Raw genomic sequence first — 26,377 nt, 5'->3', positions numbered from 1 at the left:
AATAACTAATGTAGACTGAGTAAATAATGACGCAGATCACAGGGGATATGATGCCAAGATAGGAAATCTTTTATTACAGAGAAAAAAAACTTTTCTTCCAAAATATAGAAATCTGTACAACTTCCGCACAATCAATTTACATGAACTGTACAAATTTACAGCAGTTCATCACAACATACCCAAGGAAAAGAAACTGAACACGATAAAGATGTACTGACATGAGATCACAAGATAGACAGCTTTTCTTCTTGGGTAAGCTCAGATTTTTTTGTCTATTTTCTGGTTTTGTAGGTAAATAGAAAAAAAAAAAAAATAGAGAAACAAAATAGAAAAAGAAGAAAAAAAACAAAAGGATACGTCTACACTTACAGATCATGGAAACTAATATTTTTTTTTTACCAAAACAACTTTGGTCCTTGCCAACACTCCCATCACAAATGGCTTCACTTACGAAAAAGCGTTATCCATGTTAAAAGATGAAATACAAAAAAAAGGAATACATCTAAAAACACCTCAGGATAGCAATTATTGGCACTTCCCATGTGTAATGTTATGTACTCTACCATTTGTTGTACAGTTACAATACATTCTACAATATGTAAAAACACCTCAAATGTGAAAGTGGCAATAATTCAACTAATCAAAAATGACAATTTTTTAAAGTTTTTTTCGACGATAAACAACAACGAAACTGCTGTTCCCTTCCTGCTTCATGTCTTAACATGCACAACTTTTCCACAAGGGTATTTATTGAATGTCCGAGGCCTGAGTTTGGCAATACATTCCAGGAGAGACTCCTCGCGTCTCATTTGAAGAAAAAAAAGAAAATGTCACAACTTCAACTTGACATATTTAGTGCATTTTATGTGCTATTTTACCTCTTGACTACTCGAAGCACTCTCACGACATTTCTTGTAACCTATGTGCGCACAAGCTGAATGGATGCCATTTATATAATCAACATTACTGAGGACTTAAACCATTTCGGGTGGTGGTGGTAGTAGAGTTGAGAAGGTGTTGAAGGGGGAGGGGGGGATTTCATATATATATATTTTTTAAATTTTAAAAACGTCTGTTAAAAGTGGGTTAGATCACCAGACTTTAAAAACAAAGGAGAGAATGTGGATGGCAGAGTGGAAAGATGAAAACAAAATCTACCAGTGTGACCATTTAAGTACATATAGAGGAAAAAGTGAGACGAGACGATTATCTCACGTCCGAAATATAGACCAATCTCATAACATGACATTTCAAAAAAAGCTATAATGGAGCAGCGCGATTTAAAAACTGGTGTCCACCATGGAAACCGAAGCTCCGGGCTCCCATCCCAGCGAGCTCCTCTCCATCTGGCCAACATGGAATCACTGCTTTTCACAGATTGCTGAAGGGAGTATCAGCAGAGAGCAGGGGAGGGGGGTTAAGGGGGTTGCAGTGCGTCAAAGGATATAGCTCTATTACCCATGATCCTCTCAGGCTTAGGGGAGCTTAAACACCCATTGGTCTGGCGAGGAGCGGTGAAAAAACCAGGCCTGCCGTGACAGATTTTGGACAGCCGGCTAAAGGCTCGAGCGACGCTCGAAAAGCCCCGTGCCTGCGTCTGTTCTGCCTCTCGGGGCACCAGAACCCGGGAGTGAAGTGGGGGTACGTCAGACAGCCATCACATCCTTTCATATGTATGTAAACAAAGTCGCTACTCAAACTCAGTAAATCAAGTGCAGCGCAATCCAGTGAGATGAAAAACAGAAAACAATGGCCTAGTACCCTCAATTCTTCATCTTTTGATCCATGTTTCCTCGTCTCTCACTAGCCCCCCCTAGTGCAGCTTGAGCACGCCAAGCGCGTGTGCTGGTTTGTTTTGTGTTGTTTTTTTTTTTATCCATCACTGCTCAGGGAGGGTTGAGGGCTTCTGGTCAGGGTGGGGGATGTTTAATAAAGTCCAGAGGAGGAGGGGGGCTGGAGGGATTTTAGCTGCCCTGGACAAAAGGTGTCCGGCCCTGGCCCCCCCCTTACCTCTCTCACACCAGCTCCCCACGGTCCCTGCCTTCCTTACCCAGCTCCCTTACGGTGATGGACGATGATATGTGTCACATTAAGTCTACCTGCATCCACAGGGGGTCAGCTAGCAGCGTGCTGGCTTGCTTTTGGCTGAACAGGAGGTCTGAGCTGAGGGGGTGATATGTGGCATTTGAGGCACTCTAAAACCTCCCCCTCCCCACCCTCCCAAAAGAAAAAAACAACACCTGGAGGAGGTGAGGTGAGGGAGGTGAAGCTGCCAGGCTGGAAAAGGGGGAACACCTCCAGTGAGGGTCCAGGCAGCACATTGAACCAGGCTGGCTCACTATAAGCCTGATTTTAGTTTTTAAAAATCACAAATGGCTCATAATTCATGACAATGAGGTCTCCGTAAGGCAATGCACCTCCAATGCACACATAAGGAGAAGTCTCTCCCGTTGAAATCAATGAAAACAGAAGGCTGACAAGGCCCGGTGTTGTTTTTTGTTTGTTTGTTTGCTTTTTAAAATCAAGTTAAAAATTAATCTCTGAACAGTCGGCGCTCCAGACCTCCCTTTGGCCAAAGTCTCACACAGTCATCACTTAGTCCAGACCTTTCAAGACTAACTTTCTTTCTCTATCGGCAACACAAATCACCGTGTGTGTGTGTGTGTGTGTGTGTGTGTGTGTGTCTGAGGGGGGAAACAGCTTAGCTCTGCATCCTGCCAGAGCGAACAGTGCCATGTGAACGGATGACAGAATGTTTCTAACATACCACCAAAAAAAATACTCTCCACCTAAGAATCAACAGCTCTGAAATGTTCACAAATACAGTGTAAAAAAAAAAAAAAAATTGGGTTTGAAATCCAGAGTTGTAAACTCCCGATCCAATAGACGTTAAAGTCTAACGTGGGAGCTACAGTATGAACAAACGGCTTAAAAACAAAAAAAAACGAGGAGGGCAATAAAAACGGTGTGAAAAGATGACATCTGAATGGATGGAATGCAGGCGATTTTCTCTCATCCCACACAATCTAACGTCAAAGTGCATTCAATGTCAACTCTTAACAGGGCCGCACGACCAAAGATTTGGGTTTTTAAAAACAGGCCCCCCCTTTTTTTATGCTACACTTTGAATTTTGGTGATGCGGGAGATGACAAAGTGGTGGAAGGTTAAAAAAAAGGGGGCAAAAACTACAACAGCAACAACAACAACACAGGAACTTGATTGTGAATTTCAACAACATTCATTTAACAAAAAAAAAAAAAAAAGGGAGGGGGGAGGTTCGGAGACGGATATTCCTCCTGCCCTCCCCCTCCTCTGGAAAGCTACACATACATGGGTGATGGGAGGGCGACAGTGCAACAGGACACGCTGGTATCCATAGGTAACAGGTGTCAACAACACATTCCACTTGCACTTACATGCAGGCCGAGAGACGGTTGAGATGAGGGTTTTTTTTTTTCTTTCTGAAGCTCGGTGTTGATGGCAGAAAGAGGGGAGGGGAGAAGTTAAAGATGGAAAGCCTTTTTTTTGTTGTTGTTGTTCCAGCTACAAGATAAAGAAAATTCCCTGTGGTCCAAAAGGGGTTGTTTTTGTTATAGAAAATAGAGATGCTCTCATTGGGAGGGGTTTCTTTACCTTGAGCTTGGATTTGTGAAAGGCTTGTTCTTAAAAATATCTCCCCTGCCCCTCACAGGAAACGAAAACAAAATGCAAAGACGGCAAATTGAGTAACCTCTGGATTTTTTTAAAACTCGAGGGAACGATTCCTGGTAAAAACTCCTTACAATTTAGGTGTTGGTGTTTTTTTTTTGTTTTTTTTTGCGGTGGCGTGTTGAACATGTACCCATAGTAACCACGAGTAAGAAAAGTGCAAAGTCAATGACAGCCCATTCGGAGATGGAGCTGATCACCATGTTGTTTACAGTCGAGGGAGGGGGGGAAGGATAGGAGGAGCCAGTCTCCATGGGGGTTCCTGGTTAGTTGGTTGGTTGGTTGGTTTAGCTGCCCCAACAGTTCCATTTCCACAAAGCCTCTCCTAGAAAACGGAGTGCCCAGCTGATCCAATGACACAACAGAACAGATGAGAATGGGGAGAGGGGGTAAAAAATATCAAACCTACAAGGTTTCCATCACCTGGACGACAGGCCACATCCTCTGCTTTTTTTTTCTCTTTTGCTTTTTTCTTCTTTCACTATTTCATTTCATATTCTTAGCTTTTTAAAAAAAGGCTCACCCTGATCTGGTCATATGATATGGCCAGCCACGGCGTGACCCTGAACAAAAGTAGGCCGGGAGACGGGGGTGTGACAGTGTGCCCCCTTTTTAGCTGGACACAGTCATCATGTTGTAGGCTTTGGAGGGACTGGTTCTGCCCAGCACCATCAGTTCCTCCTTGCAGCTGATGTGACTGTCCACCATGGGGCCCATCGGCCCGCTGTTTCCTGAGGGGGAGCCGGCGGCGGCCATTGCCGGCATTCCTGGGGGGCAGGGCTGCGACTCGTACAGGACGCAGATGGAGCCGTCCTCGCCGATGCGGTAGGACACTTCGAAGGGGTCCACCCACAGCGTGAGCTCACTGGGCAGCAGCAGGTAGAGTTGCTGGATGGTCAGGCCGATGCGCTGGCCCGCCTGCCCCACCAGTGGGTCCATCTTGTGGTTGATACGGATGCAGCGGTAACCTGAACCCTTGCAGGGCCTGTCTGGGAACCAGTGGTGCTTATATTGCTCTGTAGAGACAGAAAGGGAAAGGATGGAGAGCGAGTTTAGCCTTGGAGTGATCACTAGCAGAGGACTTGTACAAATATAAAAGTGGTTTTACGTGCTGAGCAGCACTGGAGAAACACTGGACTACAGACAGCTGATCAAAGGTTGGAGCAGCAAGTAGACAGACTGTACTTTGTGACAGATAATAAACATGTTGTGGCTGTCCAAACTGTTTATGTGAAGATATGAACGTCATAAACGGGGTATAAAAACCCATGTGTTTAAAAGATCCGACGCATGACAGATCCTTGTGTATTATAGTCAAAACAAATGATCTGTCTAAAGGTTAAGATAGATTTAAATCATAAAATAAACCATTACAGTCCGCCATTTGACTGGGTTTACATCTGGGTTGTCTCTGAGTGTTAAACAAGAATAAAGCCGAATGATTAAGAGGAGTAGATTTTAATCTTGTGTGCTACTTTTTGCCAGGAGGCAACTTGAGTTATAAAAAGATCTGACTTGAAATAAATCAAACACATAATGAAGAAAAACATGTTAACTCATCCTTCTTATGTAACTTTTTTTGTAATAAAATGTTCTATAAATGTTTAGATTTAGCCTATATCTCATTTAAATAGATTTTTTTTTAAAAATCACCATTGTGTACTTAAAGTACAGGGCAGGGCAAGAAAGGAAAGAAAAACATCACCACCTGTTACAGGCCTGATAAGCAGGCCATAAACAGGCGGCCAGCGGCACCTCGGCCCTACGTGACAAAGGAAGGGCCATTGGATTGCTCAATCCCTCCTCTGGCCGTCATCACTGTCACAAAGTCTACCGTGACTGGCTGAACAAAAAAAAAAAACCCAACATCAAAAGCGTCAAAGCCCCAGCCAGCCATCTGGGACGTCAGACTCCACCTCTTAAAGGGAGCGGGTCCTATTTTTCTCTTTTTTCCCCCCGCTCTCTCTTTTTCTCCGTCTGGTCGGTGTGGAAGTTTTCAAAGAGCAGTGAAACCGGTGATTCAGAGTGACGCCGCTCGCTGAATGCCTCAGGCATTTTAGTGGTCAAGACGATGAGAGGAAGAAAAAAAACAAGACCGACAGATTTTTGGGTGTATCAGGATGTGAAATGTGGCTCATTCCACAAGGCTTCATTTTTCTATGAATACTGCATAGTTTTAAAGTTGTATCACAACCTACCCCATCTATATTGATTTCATTGTGGCCATAAAAAACAAGTAAGTGAAGTAGGCCTGCTTTCAGGCTTGGGGGCCCGGAGGCCACCTGTATGCATCCACAGGATAATAACACACCCACCCTTACACTTCCCCTTCCTCCCCCTCCTCCCACCATGTCTTATCACAGAAGGCTGGACACTGTTTGAGTTAATGGAGGGGCTGGCACTCGCCAAAGAGCACAAGGGGCTGGATGATCTTTCAGCGTCGGACCGAGCCACAAAGGCAGCTACCGACAAACCCCGGAGCAGCTGGGAAAGGATAAGCTCGACAGGGCCTATTCTTAAAAACGAGGGCACATGGGAGGAAACAGAGGGAGGGGGGGTGAGAGAAACGGCAAAGTAAGCAGACAGGAGTCCACTTGACTGCAACAAAACTCGATGTAACAGAAATACTTTCCGCCCGAAGCCATATTCTGTGGGATGAAAACATGGTGCTGATAAACCGGATGTATCGAAGCAATTACAATAACAACTGTCGTGGTCAACGGGACCAATTTCTCCACTTCCCCCCCGCCCCCGCTCGCTCAGCACAAACAAGGGGGAGTGAGGCGCGCTTGCTTTTCAGCTCGCAGACACAATAGTGGGTGATTGTGATGTTTTCCCGAGCAACAAAAGAGCCCCGGCTGGCCTAGTTCAGTAGCAGCGAGCCCCGTGGGGTAGTACCACACACTCACTTTTGTTTCCATTCGCCTCGTGCTCGTATGGAATTAATTTTATTAGATCATAAAGCAGTTTATGGTATTTTTTTTAACAACAGCAAGACTGTGAACCTTCCACATGACGGATCATACCTTTTAATTTGTCGCTTTGGTGTAATTAACGTTTGCGTGCACTAACTATAGAGTGGGTTTGCTTTGTTTCTGTGGAATTTCCCCCTCCATTTCCTCCACGATTACGCTGCGCTGCCTGCGGTCTTCAACGTCCTCCTATATGCACCCACCAAAACATCCCCTCCCCCAACCGAGGGGCCCTCACGGCCGACTACATCCAGCTTCAACTTTTTTTTGTCTGTTTACAAACACCGTCGTGGATCGGAGCCCTCTCCGAGAAATCTAACACGATCCATCGTGCCGTTTCCTTTGTTTGTTTTCAGCCTTTGGGGCTAAGCTCACAATTTGCGTGAAACCAAAAAAAAAACAAGCCTGCAAAGTAAGACTATAAGGCTTTTGCATAAGTGAGCTCCTTATGTGAGAAATGTAGGTCATCCGCTGCTGTATGTGCTCAGGAGATGGAAACCGAGAGGCAGATGTATGGCAGCTTTAGAGCCCTGAGACTGGAATGTGTTTACAGCAAAACATGCCTAATACTCTGTGAGGTTAAACTAAAAAAAGAGGCCATACAGGCAATCTGTTTACGCCATTTGAATGAATGGGAGATGTGATTAAACATGCCATAAATCCTAAAAAGATATAATAGTGTGTGTAAAATGGTTAAAAAACGTCTTAAATTGTGTTTTTGAGTAAAATTTGCTTTTTGGCGCCTTTAAGCTCGCACAAATCGGACGTGTTTTCATTATTAACCCATTTTCAACCGACGCATTACGTAATTGAGCTCACTGGGGGCTGTTTTGCTCACATCTCTCTGAGCTTTATCGACCGAGGCTCACTTCCTTGTTTGAGCCAAGCGTCTCTTTTCTCTCTTTCCACAACCACCCACCACCCCCTTACCCCTACCAAACAAAGTAACTAACTCCAACCAGCTCAAAAATCGTCGATTCTACACGGTAAATCGTCGATTAATCGTCGTGTACTTGTTTATACTTTGACGGTTTTTTTTCTCTCTCTTCGACGTGCGCAAACAGAGGTGCGCGGTAGCATCGCTGATAGCGATAGTTAAGCGAGAACAAAGAAAGGCTTCTTCTGGCTCGTTACAAACCGAATATTAACACGTAAAGCTACGACAAAACACAACGTTTAACAGATTAAATCGTACTTTATGCTATACTGTGTGTGTTTTTCTCTTACCTGCCAAAATGTCCTGTAAGCTTTGGCTGAATGTTTGGACCTGTCGATCGTTTACGTGTCCTTTTACCCTCAGAAATCTCGACAGAAATCCGACGGCGGCGTTGATCTCTGGTTTCATCGTTCCCCGGGCACAAAGGGTATGCATTGAGAAAGGCAACGGCTGTCCGCGGGCGTTTGTTCGTTTCTTTTTCTTTTCGTTTTTCAGTACGTGTTCGTCCGACTGTCCGTCTCCACTTCTGGGTCCTTATCTGTTTGCGCTTGTGTCGTTTCTCTTGGCATTTATTTGTCGAGGTAGAGGGAGGTTTTTTTGTTTCGTTCCCCCGTGTGCCAGGACGGTTCAGTGCTGGGAAAACAGGCGCCTGTTATTGGTAAATACAGGGGGTGTTACTCAGGGAAGGGGGGGTCCGTTGATGCCACGTTGACCGGCCCGCCCTGTTCACTGTCTTCCTCCAGAGTGAGGCTCCTCGAGTGGGGGCACGGGTTTATATAGCGCCCCCTCCCCTCCCCGCAGCCTCGACACAAGCTGCTACAGCAACAACGGCCGACCAATCAGGAGGCAGCCCTCCCGTCTGACGAGCCACATATAGGAGGAGTGCGGCGTTCACGTCACCGCTCTGAAAATAAACAGTGCTACACAGCATGAGGCTGCGCTGCGTTCACAGGCTGTCGGAAATACGAGGGGGGAGGAAAAAAAGAAAGAAACAAAAGCAAACGACAACAAAGAAAACTCTCATGCGCTTGGCTAAAAAAAAAAGTTGATACTTGATCATACTTTAGCCTATAGTACAAAAAAATGTAGTCTGCTATATCCAATCTCATCAATGGTTTAGGAACAGAACATGTTTGCAACAGTGTTTCCAAAGTAGGCCTACAAACTAAACACGGAGAAGCAGCATTTAGTTACTACAAACTTCCAGAATATATCAGATTTCCCTTCAATTCACATTAGATGTTGTAACCCACCGTCTTTTGCAAATTTTTTACTAAAGTAGTCATTTATCTGTTTATGTTTTAGGATTATATCTTGTGTGTATAAAATGTAAAAAGAAGAAAAAGGTAAGTCTGAATACCCTTCAAGGACAGGTTTTGAGTTGTATGCATCTATTTTGATTTTATCTTCACTCTCCATGCAGAAAAAGATTTCGGGACCCTTTGTTTCATATCACCCCCCCATGATTGGTTCTCTCCCTGATTTCATCTCAGCTTTCTATTGTCTCCTATTGTATCTAATAAAGGCCCCAAAATACATAAAAATAGAGACACATCACAGTGTTTAGCTAATGCAGTAGTTCTCAAACTGTGGGGCGGGGGATATAGAGCCACTGTATGGGGGTAAATTATTGACCAGGAGGTGAATTCATGTGATTTATGTAGGGAAAATAAACAAACGTGCTCAATTTTGTTTCACTTAAATCCAACCTGAATCCCCCCCCCTTTTTTTTTGACGCTATTCCTGTTATTGTTAATAATAGTGGATGGTTAGAAAACAGGTGTGTGTGCAAGACAGGAGACAGGAAGAGAAAGCAAAGGCCATTTACATTACCCCGGTTTGGTAAATCACCTTAGTTTTTGCTGTCTTTCTCAGTGTGTGTGCAGGTGAACAGATCTGTGGTTGTTTTTTTTTATAAATATGAAACAGGAAGAGTCTTTGGTCGACTGAAAAAGCACATCTTGTGTGACCCTGTTGAACACAGAGGAGGCCACACGGTGCCAGGAAGCAGTGAAATCTGCTGTCTTTTCAGAGGCCCGTCCCTACGTGCTCATTAAAATCAGTGGAAAAGTACAGGCTGCTGTGCTTTGTTTGTTGCAGACACAGCCAACGATGACCCGCTGAGTGCTCCAATCATGATGCAATCAAACAGACCAGAACCACACTGATTGGTTTAAACCACTGACCTAAAAGGTGTAAAGAAAATCACGCAAAATGAATATGCAAGTCCATACATGTTCTCACCCCCACCTCTCCACAACACATTCACAGTCACAGTTTCACCCACAGTTATGCACCTCCTCGCTATTTAATGAAATACTGCTGAGTTTCGGCGTGTTACAGAAGACCTGGACATTTTACTGACGTAAACTAACACCACCGTGTGTTACATCGGCGGTAGATGATAATTTCATTTTACACAAATCATACCTGTTTAAACTCGCACGTAAGCTGTGACTTTTCACATAACTCCAACAACATACCCTCTTCCAGTATTCACAGCAGTGGAGTGAAATATCTTCAGGCAAAATATCACTGACCCATTACACTGCAATGTTTAAGTGAGTCTGCGTGTCTATGTGACCTTTGGAGCAATGGCCAGATTGGGACTTTTCCCAATCAGAATCAGGTCATGTTTGAAAATGTGTTTATTTATGTCTCTTTCTCTTGTTCTTGGATCGTCTGCATTTATTTTTAGAATATCAGAAAGGTGTTTTGTATATTTAATATTTTTGCTTTCAAATTGCAGGCAAAACTCCAGGAGTTCCAGCTCATTCCCAGCGGACAGTAAAGCTCCTGGATTTGTTGGTATGTCATGTCATAAAACCACTAAGTCAATCATCATTGCACAAGTTGGACTTTCAGATACTGTGCTTTCATTATTGTGTATTGCAAACCAAAATCTACGGAAGGAAAGTTTCACAATGGAAAATAACTTCTAAATCGCTCCTCGCGCATAATTCACTTCTCTGCATACGTTATTGCACAATAACTGCACAATTGTTTTGATCGTTATCCTTATGCACAAATCTGTGAAACTCATTAGTAGCCGGTATTGTTTATAGAGGAAGGAACGTTTTTTATTGAGGCACTCGAGATCCAGCCTTTCCCTTAAAATGTCAGATTAAGACAAAACCAGGAGTGCGTCCATCGGGCAAAGATAAAGTAGTGTGTGTATGTGTGCTGCTCCCAGTGTGTGTAACCTGGAAGCGACATTTATTAACATTCCTTCACAACATGTTTGAGAAAGAGAAGGACAGCAGAGGAATTTATTCTGCTGCAGATAGAGGATGAAACAACAAGTGCTTGATTCTCAGAAGAGCAGAAGATTTTTTCCGTGAAATATCACTTTAACTAAAATATGTTCAGGTGTCACAAGCTGGCACCGGCGTGTGGCGGTGATTCACAAACACCACAAAGTCGGTAGGAGCTCAAGGAAGCCAGCTTCTGTCCCCATTACCCCTGCAGGATTTTCCTCCTGGGAGTGCAGCAGTCGAGCAAAGGAGGAGATTTGCAAGCAAGCGAGCACACAACAGTACACATCTGTAGCACACACACACACACACAACTGTGGACAGGCACAGTTGTCAGCAGGGGAGAGATAAAAGTCAAATAGGATAAAAGAGAAAGAGAAAGAAAGTACTTGCAACAACAACGCCAGGAAAACCCCAAACCTTCATTTGTTAGTTAAAGTATAAGAAGTATTGTGGACATGGTGCACCTGAAACACACCCAGACTGCAGAAAATGTCCTGTACTCGTGGTTGTTTTTAATACGAGGGCCACCAGTACTGGGTAAAATATGGTCCTGGCTGTTGCCAGACAAGGGTGGGGTATCCTGTCGTTATGTTGGGCCCTCAGTCAGACTAATGAATGGAGGCTTTTATCTTGAAACCACACGTGAACTGCAGGAAAGAATGTCAGGTCGGGCAACTAAGAGACAGACCTTGGCTGCTTTGCTTGCGTGGGCAGACTTTTCCAAACATGTTCTTATTTCACAGTGGTGAACACGCACGCACACAAACACGCAGTGTATATGTACATTTTTGGGACGTACATGAGGGTACAAAGGCACTAACATCTGCGGGTCATAGAAAAGCTAAACCAACATAGGCGGTATTCATCCAGACACCAGACAAAACAACGTTCCCAGCACACGCATAAACACACACACGCTGACTAACATTCCCTGCACATTCACAGATAATTATTTGTCTCTCAGGGCTGGATCAGGCTTATCATTTGACTGTGGATCCAGTGTCAGTGCAGCGTGTCCCTTTGTACAGTCAAATAATTGGTATTCCTTCTCACCACTTGACCTAGCATGTTTATATCCACTGTACTAAAACCTGAGACCTGATTATACCTAAACCGTCAGGTTGAAAAAGAGCATTTACACAGTTGGTTAAGTACAGTTTTGGAGGTGTCTGTGCTTCTCTTGAGTATTTCTATATTATTCAGCTTTATACATGTGCTCCAGTATATTTCTGCTGAAAAATATTCAACTTTTTTTACCACACCGCGTCGATCTGAAAACTACTCTAGTATGATTTTTCTAAAATGTGGTGCACTACAGCTGCAACATTAAAATGCTGCTTACAGGTTAATCATTAAAATGCTGCTTACAGGTTAAACATTAAAGATCCATAATAATGATTACATAATAGGGGGAATTTACAAAATGACTCAGACACTTTTACTTTTAATGCTTAGAGCAACATTAACTCAACTCGACAGACACAATACATTTCTTTTTTTCTTTTTTTTTTTTTTTACAAATGAGAGGTTGCAATTATGAGGAATAAAATGCACAAAATAATTGTAGCAAACCTTTGGGAGATGTTGTAGCATATCAAGACTTTATGACTGTACTTCTAGGCTAATGACCCATAGCTTATGGTGGCTAAGCTTTGATAATATAAGCAAACTTTAGGAAGATGTTGCTGCATAACTGAGACAATTGACTTTATAATTATGACTCTATTTGATATGACCAGTGGCTTAATTATGACTAATTTTGGCAATCATTGACAAACTTTAAAGGTCCGGTGTGTAGCTTAATATTTAGGGGCTCCTATTTACAAAATATGGCAGAAATGGAATATAATATGCACAACTACGTTTTCATTAGTGTACTGTATACTTTAATATCTTAATATATGTTTCAGTACAGTATCCCAGAACACACACTGGTCCTTTAGGCAGATGTTGTGGTATGAGTTACATTACTGAGTCAGGACTTTATGACTCCCCTGAAGCCGTGCTACTGTTACACAATGTTTGAACGTTTGCCAGCGTCCCATAACTGTCAACTGTGACCACAGTGGTTACAGTTCAGCAAAAGTTACTTAGCCTTACTTTAACTAAATGCATCCTTGATAATGCACTACTTATAAAATGCACGAAATTTTTACATGTTGGTGTAAAGTAAACAATCTAAACACTTTCTTCCACAGTACAGTCCAAAAGATACCTTCATGTAATACATGTGTAATACCTGACGTTATAACATGACTATGTCCTCACTGGAATAGCGTATTCTTGTTTGAGCAGCTGTCTGGTGATTAAAACAAACAAACCAAAAAAAACAAAACACTCTGACTCAGAACGACGTGTGGATTGTCGCTCCAAGAATGTAAAGATGGCACGTTAAAATGGAAATGTTTGCCTCTGAAACAAGTGATGTCACTGTGAGTATATGGGTGTGGCTCAGACGGGGTAATCACCTTTTAAGAAAAACAAGTTGGAGAAACTCTCTACGCCCTTCCCACTTTGATCCCCGGTCACCAGGAAGAGACTCATCTGACAAACCCACAAACTTTCCATGATGCTCTCTCTCTCTCTCGCTCTCTCTCACTTAATTCAAACAGGAAGCTGTCAGCCTCCCTCACCGCTGGACTGCTGCTCTGTGTGCTGTGGCTTGGCCTTGACTTGTTCGCAAAAAAATGAAGCAACGTGCACAGTGAATGCCTCAGGAACCCCTTTCCTCCCCCCCCCTCTCCACTCGCTTTCCTGTAATATAGTTTTTCCTACTTCTGATTCGGTTTAACTCTCTCTGTATTTATTTAATTCATTCTGTGGTTTAAGACCAGCTGGATCCTCCAAGCAAATCTGCCCTGAGAATAAGCCCTATATGGCTCTTGCAGCTATATTCCATTATTCTTTTTTTTTTTTTTACATTCATAGCTCTCCTTGAGTTATTCATGTTCTGTGCTCGGCAAAGACAAAATACCCAGGTTTTAAGTTGGAAGGATTAAACTTGTCTGTAGCTGTAAATATTGATGGACAAATTATTCAGTTCCTTTTTCCACACAAGTGACTCAGTTCCTCAGTATTCTGAAAAGACGAGAAGAGAGGAGTCACACACTGACTGACTGAGCGTCTTTACACGTCTATGAGTTTAACAATATAAGCTCCAGTATAGTATGCCTCTGTGTGTATTTATAGCTTTGACATTTGAGATAGCGAGGGGCCTGCCGAGACCAGTCAAATCCAGTTTGGAAAGATGATTCTCAAATGTTCCCTTCAACACCTTCGTGTGTTTGCGAACCGCAGGTGAGATGTGACAGCCTAAGTGATCCATTTGTAAATTTCAAAACTATTTCTCAACCTTCGGATATGAGCCACAAAGCATGTGTGTGTGTGTGAGCCTCACACGGACTGTAATAAGTATCCTCCCAGCACTAACTGTGCATTCAAACCTTGCTGTATTGCAGTCATCTGGGCTCCAAACTGCAAGATCATGATGTAAGATACACCTGCTTGGCTGCATATAACTTATTCGCTGATGACCTGCATCACCTTTTAAGGATGTTAAGCTTGCAGCATTGCGTAATAATGGAGGCCTTATTCCTCTTGTAAGATCCAGACACTTGACACTTAAAGCAACACTCAACCCCCACGATTTGATCTATTGAGGATTAAATACACACAGCCCATAGATTTGAAATGTTTGTACAGAAACTGTCGCTAGAATTCGCAATGGACTAAAATGCAGATCCAGTGTCTCAACAAAAACGCCCTCAGAGACTTGGAAACAAACTTGTCTGTTTTTCTATGAAATTTGGTACAGACATTCACATTCCTCGACTTTTCATCTCATCTGGTCTAAATTTTAATTCCATGAGCCTCGTCTGTATTGTAAGCATGCTAACATGCTAAACCGAGAGAATATTTCAAACTTTATACCTGTTGGCATGCTGGTGTTTAGCTCAAAGCACCAATGCGGCAAAGTTCAGCCTCACAGAGCTTCATGTGCACGGCCCCGAAGAGGCTTGTTGATACTCAAAGACAGATTTTTTGGTGGAGTATTCCCTCAAGATTGAACATTTCCAATTTTTTTTTTCCTGGCAGGATGTGGCACCACATAGTGTGACTTCTTCAATCTTCCGCCGCCCAATTATTTCCTCCCCCCTTCCCTTTAAACAGATGTAGCCCCCATTTCAAAGTTGTATAATTTCCGTAAATGTTTCATGTTGTGTGTGGCTCAGTGCAGAGAGAGAGAGAGAGAGAGAGAGAGAGACATGCTGACTGGCTGGTGTGTATGTGGCATATTGCATGTGGCACGTTGCTGGACTCATGCAGTGACTTACTGACTTATCCTGGTGGATGGCAAAGTTTCAAACCTGCACGGCTGAATCATTATACACTCTCTCTCTCTCACACACACACAGCCTAGCCTAGCCTAGGAAGCCACATTGCACAGTGTCTGACTGCAGCATGTTTGTGTGTGTGTGATATAAATATGTAACCTTTCGATGAATATTACATACATGTTCTTCTCACTTTATCTGGGACAGAGTCTTCACACATACTGGATGTTACTCTGCTGTGTGAGGACTCAGACCCGTGGCATCCCGGGTGCTGCAGCTCAGCCTAGATTAATGCCATATTATATTATAAGTCAATGTTGCATTGGGATTGGTTGAAGGGAGGCTTACGGAGGAAGTATGCGACTGAAAGTTGGAGCATTCCAGCATATTTTACAGTTTTCCTCAAGCTCTTGCACGAATTTGCAGCTAAATGTGATAACAAAGGATAACAACAGACAGATATGATTCAAGAGAAGTGAAAATTAAACTGGAGGCTCTGAAATAAGCATAAAAAATGCACAATATGTGCTGGTACACATATTTTTTTACCTTTAGACAGAGCAGCTATGTGTTTACTGTTCTCATTTAACTCACGAGAGAACAGGAGAACAATTTCATTTCTATTGAACCATTCCTTTTTTATAAAAAAAACCCTGTCTGCATTCATTCTTCACTCCTTTGTGTACCCAGGAAGCCTATCCGTCTTCCACATAACAGGATTACACGGAGTATAACTTCAAACAGCAACAGAAAAGTGTGTGATAACCTTATCGTTCAGGTAGATAAGAAGGAGCTCGCACAGACGCTCACCCGGGTTTTTTTTTATTTTTTATCATTGACTCCTGTCAGTATACCGGGTCTCAACTTGAAAGAAGTGATATCCACCCTCTCGCAGCAGAGCTAAAAATGAGGGAGCGAGAGACAGACAGAAAAGAGAGAGAGAGAGAGAGCAAGAGTGTACATGTGTCAGTGAGAGTCAGTGACTGTGCTACCTAAAGCCCTCAACATGACTCACACTTTAAACAGCCTCAAACAGCTTGGCATCAAATCCAGTCTGGGCCCACGCAAGCTGTCATTTCATAGCGAGCTGCTATTCATGACACAAGCTATAGTTTGACGGGGCACGACCGAAAAAACATAGACGAGTTAAACCCAAAGTGTAGAGCTCTCTCTCTCTCTCTCTTCAGATCTGCAGAGATACAAGCACGACAGAGACTCCAAACATGAAACAAGGGGCTGTCGTGATCAGAAGTTAAGATACCACGTCGTGACTCATGGGTTTGTTGGATTTTCCATGCTGTATCTGTGCCGCTACCGGCGAGGAAGGTCAAGTTCATGCTTTAAGGCATGCAAACCACTTTCCCATGAAAATACTGAACATTGTAAACACTCTGTCCACGAGGATCTGTGATAATTTCACTATTTTTACCACTTTAAAGATGGATTTTAGTCAAGGAAGCGGACTGAATGCTACTAATATTTTAGTCCCAATGCTCCCTCTCTCAATAGTAAAATACCAAGGAGTCATATAATGCCACAATTTAGCTCCCCACACCTACAATTAGTGACAGTGTATAATTAAAGCCGCTTGGGTTTTTCGTTTAGACATAACCTTTTGACTCACTGATAAGCCAGTGGCTGCCTGTCACAGCATGATATGTGAAAACCAGTAAATACCAGCTATTGATTGCGGTATTCCCCTCTCTGCCTTCTGCAGCCGGCTGAGGCAGGCAAACATTAACTTGGATCAAGAAAGTGAAAGCACAGACATCAGCACAGACGCGCAAAGAGGGGAGATATAGTGATTCGGTACTAAGATTTAAAAGGAATCTTCGAAGTTGCGGCATGCTCCTGCAACGTAAGCATGTTTAAGGAGTGTTGTGCTGTGGAGAAAGAGGTGTGTCCTTGGAGGTTTGTGAGAGCTTTGCCTGGAAATGTCAGGAAAAGACATCCTGTGACAGCTAAAGTATCTGTCACTCATCTGTGTTTAACTCCTTACAGACACACTTAAAGGATAAATGTGGCGATTTTAGTATTTTTCTCACTTATAACAGCTTACTAGAAAAGGCTGCTGTCTGATCCAGCTTATTCCTCTTTGCTATAGACCTCAAATGTTATCGAAAACTATATAAGTAACCACACTGTTGCACTGAGTGACAGTATGAACATTGATTTTACATCTGTTGCAAATACTAGCACACCAAATGTGTACTAATCTGCTTGTTTGAGTAACGTTCTCTGAAAACTACAGTGCCCAGCTGATTTAAGAAATTCCTGACAGGACATGGAGGTCAGAAAGTATAAAGGAACAGACCGCACATTGTTGGTTTAGGTCGTCTGGCTAGACTTTTTTTATCCTTAATACTAAAAATAATAAAAATAACAAGCAAACAAGCTGGCTGATCTTTACTACCACCGTATATGGGGACTCCCTACTGAGTAAAAATATACCCTTCTGTCTTATTTTGGCAACAAACCTTTCAGATCATACCACCATATGAAAGTTAAGTCTATTTCTGGTTGTCTCGGTGTCAGGAGACATGCCAGGACATGTACAGGACCTATGGTTAGTTTCAGTGTCAGCTGGGGTTTAAGTAAGAGGTGGGTGGTAAATGAGAATAAAGCCAATGGAGTCATATTTCACTTCCATTCTTTGTTGTTGTGATTCTGGGAGATTATTAGATATGTTTTCTTTGTTTGTTAGTTTTAAGTTAGGTGGATGTGATACTGAACTTCGTGTTCATGCTGTGCCCTGGCTAGTTTACAGGATGGTATGTTGGAGAGTTATGTCAGGACATGTCGAGCTCAGTCTGAGACTTGGCCTGACAGGGTCTTTGAGGTGTATTTATGTGTGTGTTGGGTGGTGCTGCTGGTGGTGGTGTGTGTGTCTGCAGGTGAGGCCTTAATGACTCTTAGGTTCCTTCAACCTGTCGAACTTCTCAAGGCTTGAAAAGCATTAAACATCACAGACAGGATACGGTGAAGACTCGACAGGCTGGATCCAACCCCCGACATGTTTAAGGAAAACAGGCCACTCTGGTGATGTCAGGTTAAAGAGTTCACTGGAAAAAAAAAAGGAAAGAGAAAGATCAGGTGATTTATTTTCTCTGTCGAACCACAGGTGAACATCAGCGAGCTCGAAAAATGATGTGTTGTATTGTATTCGTGATGTGCTAAAAAAACAGGATATAAACATTCTGGTTTTTTGTTTTTTTCAAAAGGAGAACATGTGGTCTCAGTTGCCATGGTGATGTCCCCAGATCATGCTCCCATTTTCAGAGTGAGCTCAATCCAAACGATTCGACAAAAAAACGACGACGGAGAAGCCGTGGCGAAAAAAAACAAAACACACACAGGAACAATCACAGAGAGCATTCCTGTGGGAGGACAAATTAAACCACGCAGAGGGGAATGAATGTGATCACGTACAGACTCAACAACGGGATGTGGTGCCATCACTGTGAATGTCATGGGGCCCCTGAGACTAAATAAATGATTGAAAAATCTTAAAAAAGACAAACTACTGCTTTGTAACTCTCTTTCTGTGTAAAGATTTTCTCAATCAGTGGTTTCATTTGCTTAGCGGGGAAAATGCACTGGCTCTTAACACCGTGAGGGGTCCAGGCACAAAGTCATCTTGTTACCTAGAAACTACATTGTGATAATGTGGTGATGTTGGAAGACACGGGTGAAAGGCTGTGTCAGGCTATTTGTAGCTTGTAAAACAAGACTCGTGACTCTCAATACACGTACTTCCATACTCAAAATGCAGAGTACAATGAGTATGCAAATGGTGTGTGTGTGTGTGTGTGTGTGTGTGTATGTGCTGGACACTTCTCGCCCTCAGTCATCGACATTTTGGTGGCGCCTGAGGAAGCTGTTGGATCTGAAGCGGTTGCAGTGATTATAGGAATCTATAATTATACGATGTATATATGTTTTATATGTTATGTTATGTTATGTTTCGGCTGTCAAATGTTGCCAATAATCCTTCACCGGGTTGCAATTCAGCAAAGAAAAAGCAGTAACATTTTATTTTTTTATTTAAATTGATCATTTTTTCAGTGTAATTTCCCATTTACAATTGGGTTAACACCACCCTACCCAAATTTGCGCAGTATGCTAGGAAGTACACAGTGTACCACATAGAAGTGTACTAATGGAAGTATGTGAAGTAAGACACAGCCTACAGCCATGAAGCCATCAAGTTTTGATCTGTTGATGGCACCAGATGAAAAGTCCTGAGGCGGAGCATTAATTATAAATATATATTATGTAATCAGATATTTTACTAAAACTTGTTGACCTTATGGTGGCACTTGAAGAATAGTCAGGGGATAACTAATGTTATTAGGATTTATTGTTTGGGAACCTTCAATGTAACAGATGTTGAGAGGTCTCACAGGATGAAGTGAAAACTTTCATCTGCCATTGGCCCCAGAGGAAAAGCGGACATGCGTGATCACTGAATTCATCACGCATGTCTGTACACTCTTTACACGATTTCCCTGCAGGGATTATTAAAGTGTTTCTGATCTGATCTGTACAATATTTTTATGCAGAGGCATTCAATAGAAGGGTTGCATCACTAGGACAACAGCTGAGAGCTGAGCTAGTTTTCACTGTGCTGTGATTTTTAAAAATAGCTTATTTCTTCATGATATGTAACAATATATGTAAAGGTTGCCTAGATTTTTTCGAAATAATAATAACGGTGAAACAATATGAAAAACACACCATATAAAATACAAGTGAACAAGTCTTATGACATCCCAGATACTGTTGCACCCACTTTGGGAACTGTGTCCGGCTGTGTCGTCCACTAAAACGTGGAGCTGGTGCTCCTGTCTACATATCCAAAGTGTCCTTGGGCAGAAACACTGCATCTCCTCTACACGGAAGATCGCTGCCATCTGTGTGTGAGTGTGTAGGTGTGTGTGAATGAGTCAGAAACAAATTGTAAAGAACTTTGAATAAAAGCAACCTCGATCACCTTGAGTGATAAAAAAAAAGAAAGAAAAACATTTTCTGTGATATTACTATTGCAATAAAAAAATATTTTCTAAGCTGAGGTGTTACATCAGTCCTATACAGCAAACAAAATGAATGTAGGTTGCCTTTTCTAGTAGTTGTTGGACACATAAATTAAACTTGCTTTAATTTAGGCAAATCAGGGAAACGCTTCCAGAGCATATGGGGAATGAATTACCTCCTCGTGCTGAAGGCTTACACATGATGCCACGCATTGAGACACATTTCACTTCCTCTTTGACACCATTCTTAATCCCAGCAGGTGTCCACAAAAACGGTTCAGATGTGTGTGAGTGTGCTAAAAGAAATCAAAGGCATTCATCCAGTATTCTGGCCATATGGTTACCAAACCTCTCAGGATTGCAACAAAGAAAGCTAATCTCAAGCTGTCAGCTGATGCCTGTATAGAAGCTATAGAATATGACAGGTACCAACCCCCCCCTCTCGCGTCGGCATCCCCTAGGACAGCAGGAGAGGGACCACACGGATCTGGGCTTTAGCGCTGACAGGCCATGCCTCCCACCTCTGTCTCTGCAGTAATTAAATGAGTGCCAGTGGTGAGCAGCACTCAGGAAATTGGCCCTGTGCAGCCTCCTGTCTCCGCTGTCAGTGAGAACTGAGGTACAGGTGGTGGACAGAAACTGGAGTGAATGAGTGGAAGCTGAGAGAAATGGGCGAGGTGGCAAATCAAGAGACAATCCAGATCGAGGACACAAAGAGCTCGTGTGTTCAAGGTTCGAGAGGAAACGAGTGCGCTGCGGAGGAAGTGTGAATGTCACAACGCTCTCCTTCCCACTCGTACATTACCGACAGTATCAGAGTGATGTCATATCCCAGGCAAGCGACAGCCTTGTGCGGCGCGTTTTCACACCGCTGTCAATTTGTTCTTTGACGACGAGGGGTGAGGTGAAGTATGCGTAATGGTGAGAAGGACCCGGTGTCATTGCAAGAATTAGTGAGACAACTGCGGAAGAGAAGGTGATGTTGTGTCAGGGCCTTGAGAGTCAGAGCAGACAGATGGCATTTAACTGCGGCTCTAGTAAAAAACACGCAGTAAAAGTGCCGTAACCTGCCTGATCACCTCTGAACTCTTTCTTGAACAGTCTCACCACCAGAGTAAGGCTGGATGATGGATGTCTAAAGTGAAAAAAATACATCTGCCCGCATATGTATCCAACTTCTGGACGGACAACAGTATATATATATTTATCCAGCACTTGTGCAGCATCTCTTCCCAAACCCGACACTTTAAGAGCAGTTAATTGTCATTTCTTGACCAGCAACCGCTAATCTGTCTTCATAATGTTGACAGGTTTGTGACCTCTCTTAACGTCACCATGTCCTTACGCACAGTAGCCTAACAGGTTTAGCAGGGAAAGTGGTGTTTGTTTTTAGTTTTGGTGGAGCTGGCAGTTTAGGCTTTAAGCTAAGCTAAGTTAAACATTTTATGGACCCAGTTTCTGTACTGGATGTTCATCTAGCCTTCACAAGTTCTATGGCTCAAGCTCAAGTACTGAGCAGCAAGTGCAAGTCATCATGTTTCTTCAGATTGAGGTTTTTTTTTTTTTGCTGTTCTAAGGGGCCCAAGGTGTATGTTCATCTGAAATTAGATTCCTGGCTGCAATTTGTACACCCTTCAGCGATGGCTCCACTTTGCTGGAAGGTGACAGAGGAAGTTAATTGGCTTCTTTACTTGCAACGGCAAGGCTGTTGATCAAATGTTGGCACGCCGCACGCCCTGGGAGGCAAGACATATTCGTGCTTTGTGAGGATTTGCTGATCGGTATCTGAACGGGCCAACCTCTGCTATTGTTATTGGTGGTGGATCGTCAGATAAGATACGCAACACAAAAGATAGAGAGAGTGTTTATTTTAATTTATTTCTTTTTTTTTTTTATAGGATGCATTTGAAAAGAGGTTGGTGGTCAGTGGACAAAAGCGATGATTGAATGTCAAGGTCGAGGATGCAGATTCCAGATATAAAAATAATGTTGACAGTAGATGTGAAAGGTGACATGGAGGGAAAACCGGGTGGCCGAAGTGTAGAGAAAATACTAATAATGAAGGCAGAGGGAGCACATAACAGCAGAAGAAGGGGTATGAGCCTGATTGTTAGCAGATAGCGCACGCAATAAATGACAGCAGAGTTATAAATAAAAGTGAACACAGGGCAGGTTAGCACAGAGTATCATGTACAGGTCAGGACCGAGCAGCCAATGTCATGCCGCTCTGCTCTCGTTACAGCAGCTGTCCAACCTGCACTTATGCATATTTCTGTTCAGCTCCTGTCGACGCCCGTCATTTGCATTAACTGATAATATCCGACCCTGTATGGAAATATTTCAAGCACTCACCTGCAGACTGTGTGTGTATGGCTGTTATGCACATGAATACGGGTGCTTTTATGTGTGTATTTTGTCTGTGAATGTGTATCCGTGTGTTCCTAATTTGCGATTATGTAATATGTATGTGTACTATATGTAAAGTATGTATGTGTGCTTCCATGCATGGAAGACGATACCCAAAATACTTCGCTCAATGACCGTCTCTCCCCTGAAATTATCTAAGAGCTAGAATCTCACAATAACCACATAGTTATTGTGTTCACGTGTCTAAACGCTGTCTAGCCACGGCCTAGTGGCCTTTTTTATTTTAGTCATTTGTTGGTTGAAAGACTGGTTAATGATAAATACAACCTCCAACGACTTATGCGTCCACATTTACAGCCTGTATACTATGAACACACCTGCAGACACAACCTCAGTCTAGACTAAATCTGTCATCACAGCACAAGAACAGGGTTCCTTGTTCTTGCGTCCAGCCAGAGCTGAGCCCCCCGTATTTATGAGGGTATTTCCTACCACGTGGTATGAAGTAAAGGCAGGAACAGGTTAGTGGAGCGTAAAATGCCCCCTTCACGTATAACAAAGCTGTTCTTTGAAGATTAGCATGCTGTTGTTGCTTGACTTGGATTTGGACTCATAAGTATTACTGAAATGATCAGAATTACACATTTTGCAGCCCCAGTGTTCCCTAATAAGAGCGTGTGTTTGCGTCGGTGTAAAGGTGCACATGTGTGGAAAAAGTGGATGATTAAAGTGGAGAAAATCAGAGAGAGCTGATTGTAATAGGCTAAGGCAGCGGTATTTCGGTACCTCGACTCAAGAACCTCTTTGATTGCGGGAAATCAAGTGTGTTTAAATATTTCCACTCAGGCAAACACTAACTCCTTCATTGGCAGAGATGTAGTTGTTGTGACTTGGACTCAAAGTCGACTCGGGTAACTGTTTTGATGAGTTGAAACCAAGCGGCAGCCTGAGGAAATAAACATGTTAACAGCCTGGTACACAAGGCAAAGTTGAATTATAACCCACAGAAATAATCATCTAAGCAATTAAATTAAATATAATTCATACATTTATTTTGTAACGGGTATAAAAACAGCCAGTTAACCAAGAACATAAATGCTCACTGTCCATACTTGACATATTAACGAACACTAAAAAAATAGTATTTGTGTTTTACTGAAAACATCCAAGTGAACGTCATATAATACACAAGGTACCCAAAATAAAAAAGGTCGCTATTACATAAATATTTTTGTAAAATTCTATGTACTGTCGTAAAATGAGAACACAAGCAGCTTTGTCTTTAAATGTTGGCAGAATGACAGACGTGTTAGCAGCTGGATCTTTTGGCGTTCCTAGAAAGAGAAGCATATCAATGTTTATCATGTGTACTTTGGATTTATTAGTTACTATAAAATGATACATAAAAAGATTATTGCGGCCATTAATGTGGTAACTTTGGAGATATTTTTTGGGGGGGGAAAAAAAACAACCATTAACCTGTCATCTGGTTGTAATGAACTGAGGGATAGTCCCATAGAGTCGACATAGCATTTCAAAATACTTCAGTTTCATTGGAACGACCAGATAAAGACGCAGATATGATTCATTAGAATTTGTGTTCATTAACAAACACGTGATGTTCAAAAGGTCAAAACTAGCCCTACTTTTATTAGACAATATATATATAAAGTACCTCACAAACTTCTCAAATTGCACTATAAAATTATATGGACAGGACAGTCTAGGAAAGATACCAGCTCTTTTCTGGATCATATAATAAAAGCAGCATGATATCACCTGTACACACATCCCCACACAACCCTTCATTAGCAGCAGACTATTCATTCAGTCTGGCCAGCACAAGGAAGTACAACTGTACGGGGGCAGAAGGCAAGAGAAAACAACAGCATGTGTTTGTTAAAGATAAAGCTGAATTTTGTAGTGCTGCTGCTGCCTTCAGGGAACACTCTGCAATTTGTGCCCACCATCAAAGAGAGGACTGTCAAGAAGAAAATGTCTCATTAAACAATTGAAAAAATGAAATATAGCTATTTAACGGATGTTTATAACTGTGACCGAGGAGTATTACAGTTATAATATAGCTTTGTATAACTCACGCTAATTAAGTTTATAACCAGAGAATATGACGGCAGCTATGAAGCTCATTCCCAAGACCGAGACAGAAGCTCATCGTGCATATGCATATGCTGATGTGTGCCACGGGGGTCTGTCCGGCCTACAGCTATTGCCATGGAGACATGGCTCTTTTGAAGAACGTCCCCACGTCACCTTCAAGTGACTGTGTTTTGCTTTTGTTCTTGGTAATTGAAATGGATTATCAGACCCCCCCACCCCACCCCGCCCCGTGAAACACTTTAACACATACATTCTCCTCCTCCAGTGTTTACAGAGGGCTTTGATTGGAACAATTAAAGCAGAGGAGAGAGACAGACGATGATTAGCAAAGTAGGGAGTCATAATCCGTGATGTCTCCTTAACGTTAAAGCTCAAGCAGGAAGGGTAGTTATAAGTGCTGTTGAGTTCTGCTGGGAAGGTTGATACCACACACAAGCTACAACAAGAAGCCAGTTAACTTAGCACTAAAACTGGGGCAAACAGCACCAAGATAATCTTCCTACTGAGGAAAAAGCAAGCAAGACAACAACCAAAATGTTTAAGTAACAAAATATTTAATCTCAATTATGCATATTACATACTGCTGTGGTCAAATAAATATCTTTAACATGGTATGACATTATAGGAAACACACATACTGGGCAATAAGGCGCATTTAAAATCATTTAATTTTCTCAAAAATCAACAATGCACCTTATGTATTAATTCTGGTTGTGTTCACTAACCTCGAACTGATTTTATGTTGGTACACATTACCGTAGTCAGGAGCCTCGCGGAGTAATACGGATGGCTTTTTCCATGAATCTCCGTCCCTATTGACCTACGACTCCATGCGCGCCCATCTCACCGATACTGTCAAAACCCAAGTGAAGCAAACTCATTCGATGCATGCCATCATTCCGGGTGGATTAACAAAACCGGTATCCAACTTCTAGATATTGGTGTCAACAGGTCGTTCAAAGTTAAAGTGCGAGCGGCATGGGAGCGTGATGACAGAAGGCGAACACACAAACGCCGGGCGAGTTACACCACTATCTGCCAATGGATTGTGGATGCCTGGGCTAAGGTATCAGTCTCAAGTGTCGTCCGAGCTTTCACGAAGGCCGAGATATTGTGAATAGGTTGAATAAAGTTCGACCTATCTGACACACGTTTTGTTTCGCTTATTGCGTCTTATAAGCCGATGCGTCTTATGTGTGAAAATTGACAGTTATTGACATATTAATTGATATTGCGACTTATAGCCCAAAAAATACGGTATTCACCTTATTGCCAAGACTTAGATGAGAAGCTTGATACCTCACACAAGCTACATCCAGCAGCCAGTTAGTTTGAGCTAATCTTCCTCCTCTCACCAGCTAACCCACCAAAAAGTTAAAGTAACGCAGCGATTCTGGGATTAGTAACTAGAATGTTATTGCTGTTTTGCCCAACACTGGCCTTGAGGTCGCCCTGGTCACTGAAAAAGCTGCAAGGCTCATCTAATTATGCATATTATAAAGCTATCCATAGAATGGTGAGATGCCCTGGTGGTTAGAAACATCGCCTGCATCACTGCAACAGTCATCTGTCCAGCCCTATTAATAAGAACATAAGCTAAACTGTCTGAACTGCTGCATAGGAGCTATCAGAGAAATGTAGGCTGGGGTC

General features: G+C 42.5%; 1 protein-coding gene across 1 annotated transcript; it reads right to left on the bottom strand.

The window, feature by feature from the left end:
* Positions 1–46: 46 nt before the first annotated feature.
* Positions 47–8,389, bottom strand: btg1 (B-cell translocation gene 1, anti-proliferative). The gene is made up of 2 exons (XM_010730635.3): positions 7,909–8,389; positions 47–4,725 (listed from the first exon to the last, which is right to left on the bottom strand). The coding sequence occupies exons 1-2, from the start codon at positions 8,051–8,053 to the stop codon at positions 4,322–4,324; spliced, it is 549 nt and encodes a 182-aa protein (XP_010728937.3). The 5' UTR covers positions 8,054–8,389; the 3' UTR covers positions 47–4,321.
* Positions 8,390–26,377: the final 17,988 nt, after the last annotated feature.

This window comes from Larimichthys crocea, chromosome XX, assembly GCF_000972845.2.
Source record: "Larimichthys crocea isolate SSNF chromosome XX, L_crocea_2.0, whole genome shotgun sequence".
Taxonomy (NCBI): Eukaryota; Metazoa; Chordata; class Actinopteri; family Sciaenidae; genus Larimichthys; species Larimichthys crocea.
Note: the sequence above shows the minus strand (reverse complement) of the source record. Positions and strands in the feature narration are given on the sequence as shown.

What these genes read in the sequence shown, in the direction of transcription:
- btg1 (XM_010730635.3), bottom strand. Translation starts at nt 8,053, where the DNA reads ATGCATACCCTTTGTGCCCGGGGAACGATGAAACCAGAGATCAACGCC. An exon ending in CTTACAGGACATTTTGGCAG is followed by an intron (nt 4,726 to 7,908) that starts GTAAGAGAAAAA and finishes CTGTCTCTACAG; the next exon opens with AGCAATATAAGCACCACTGG.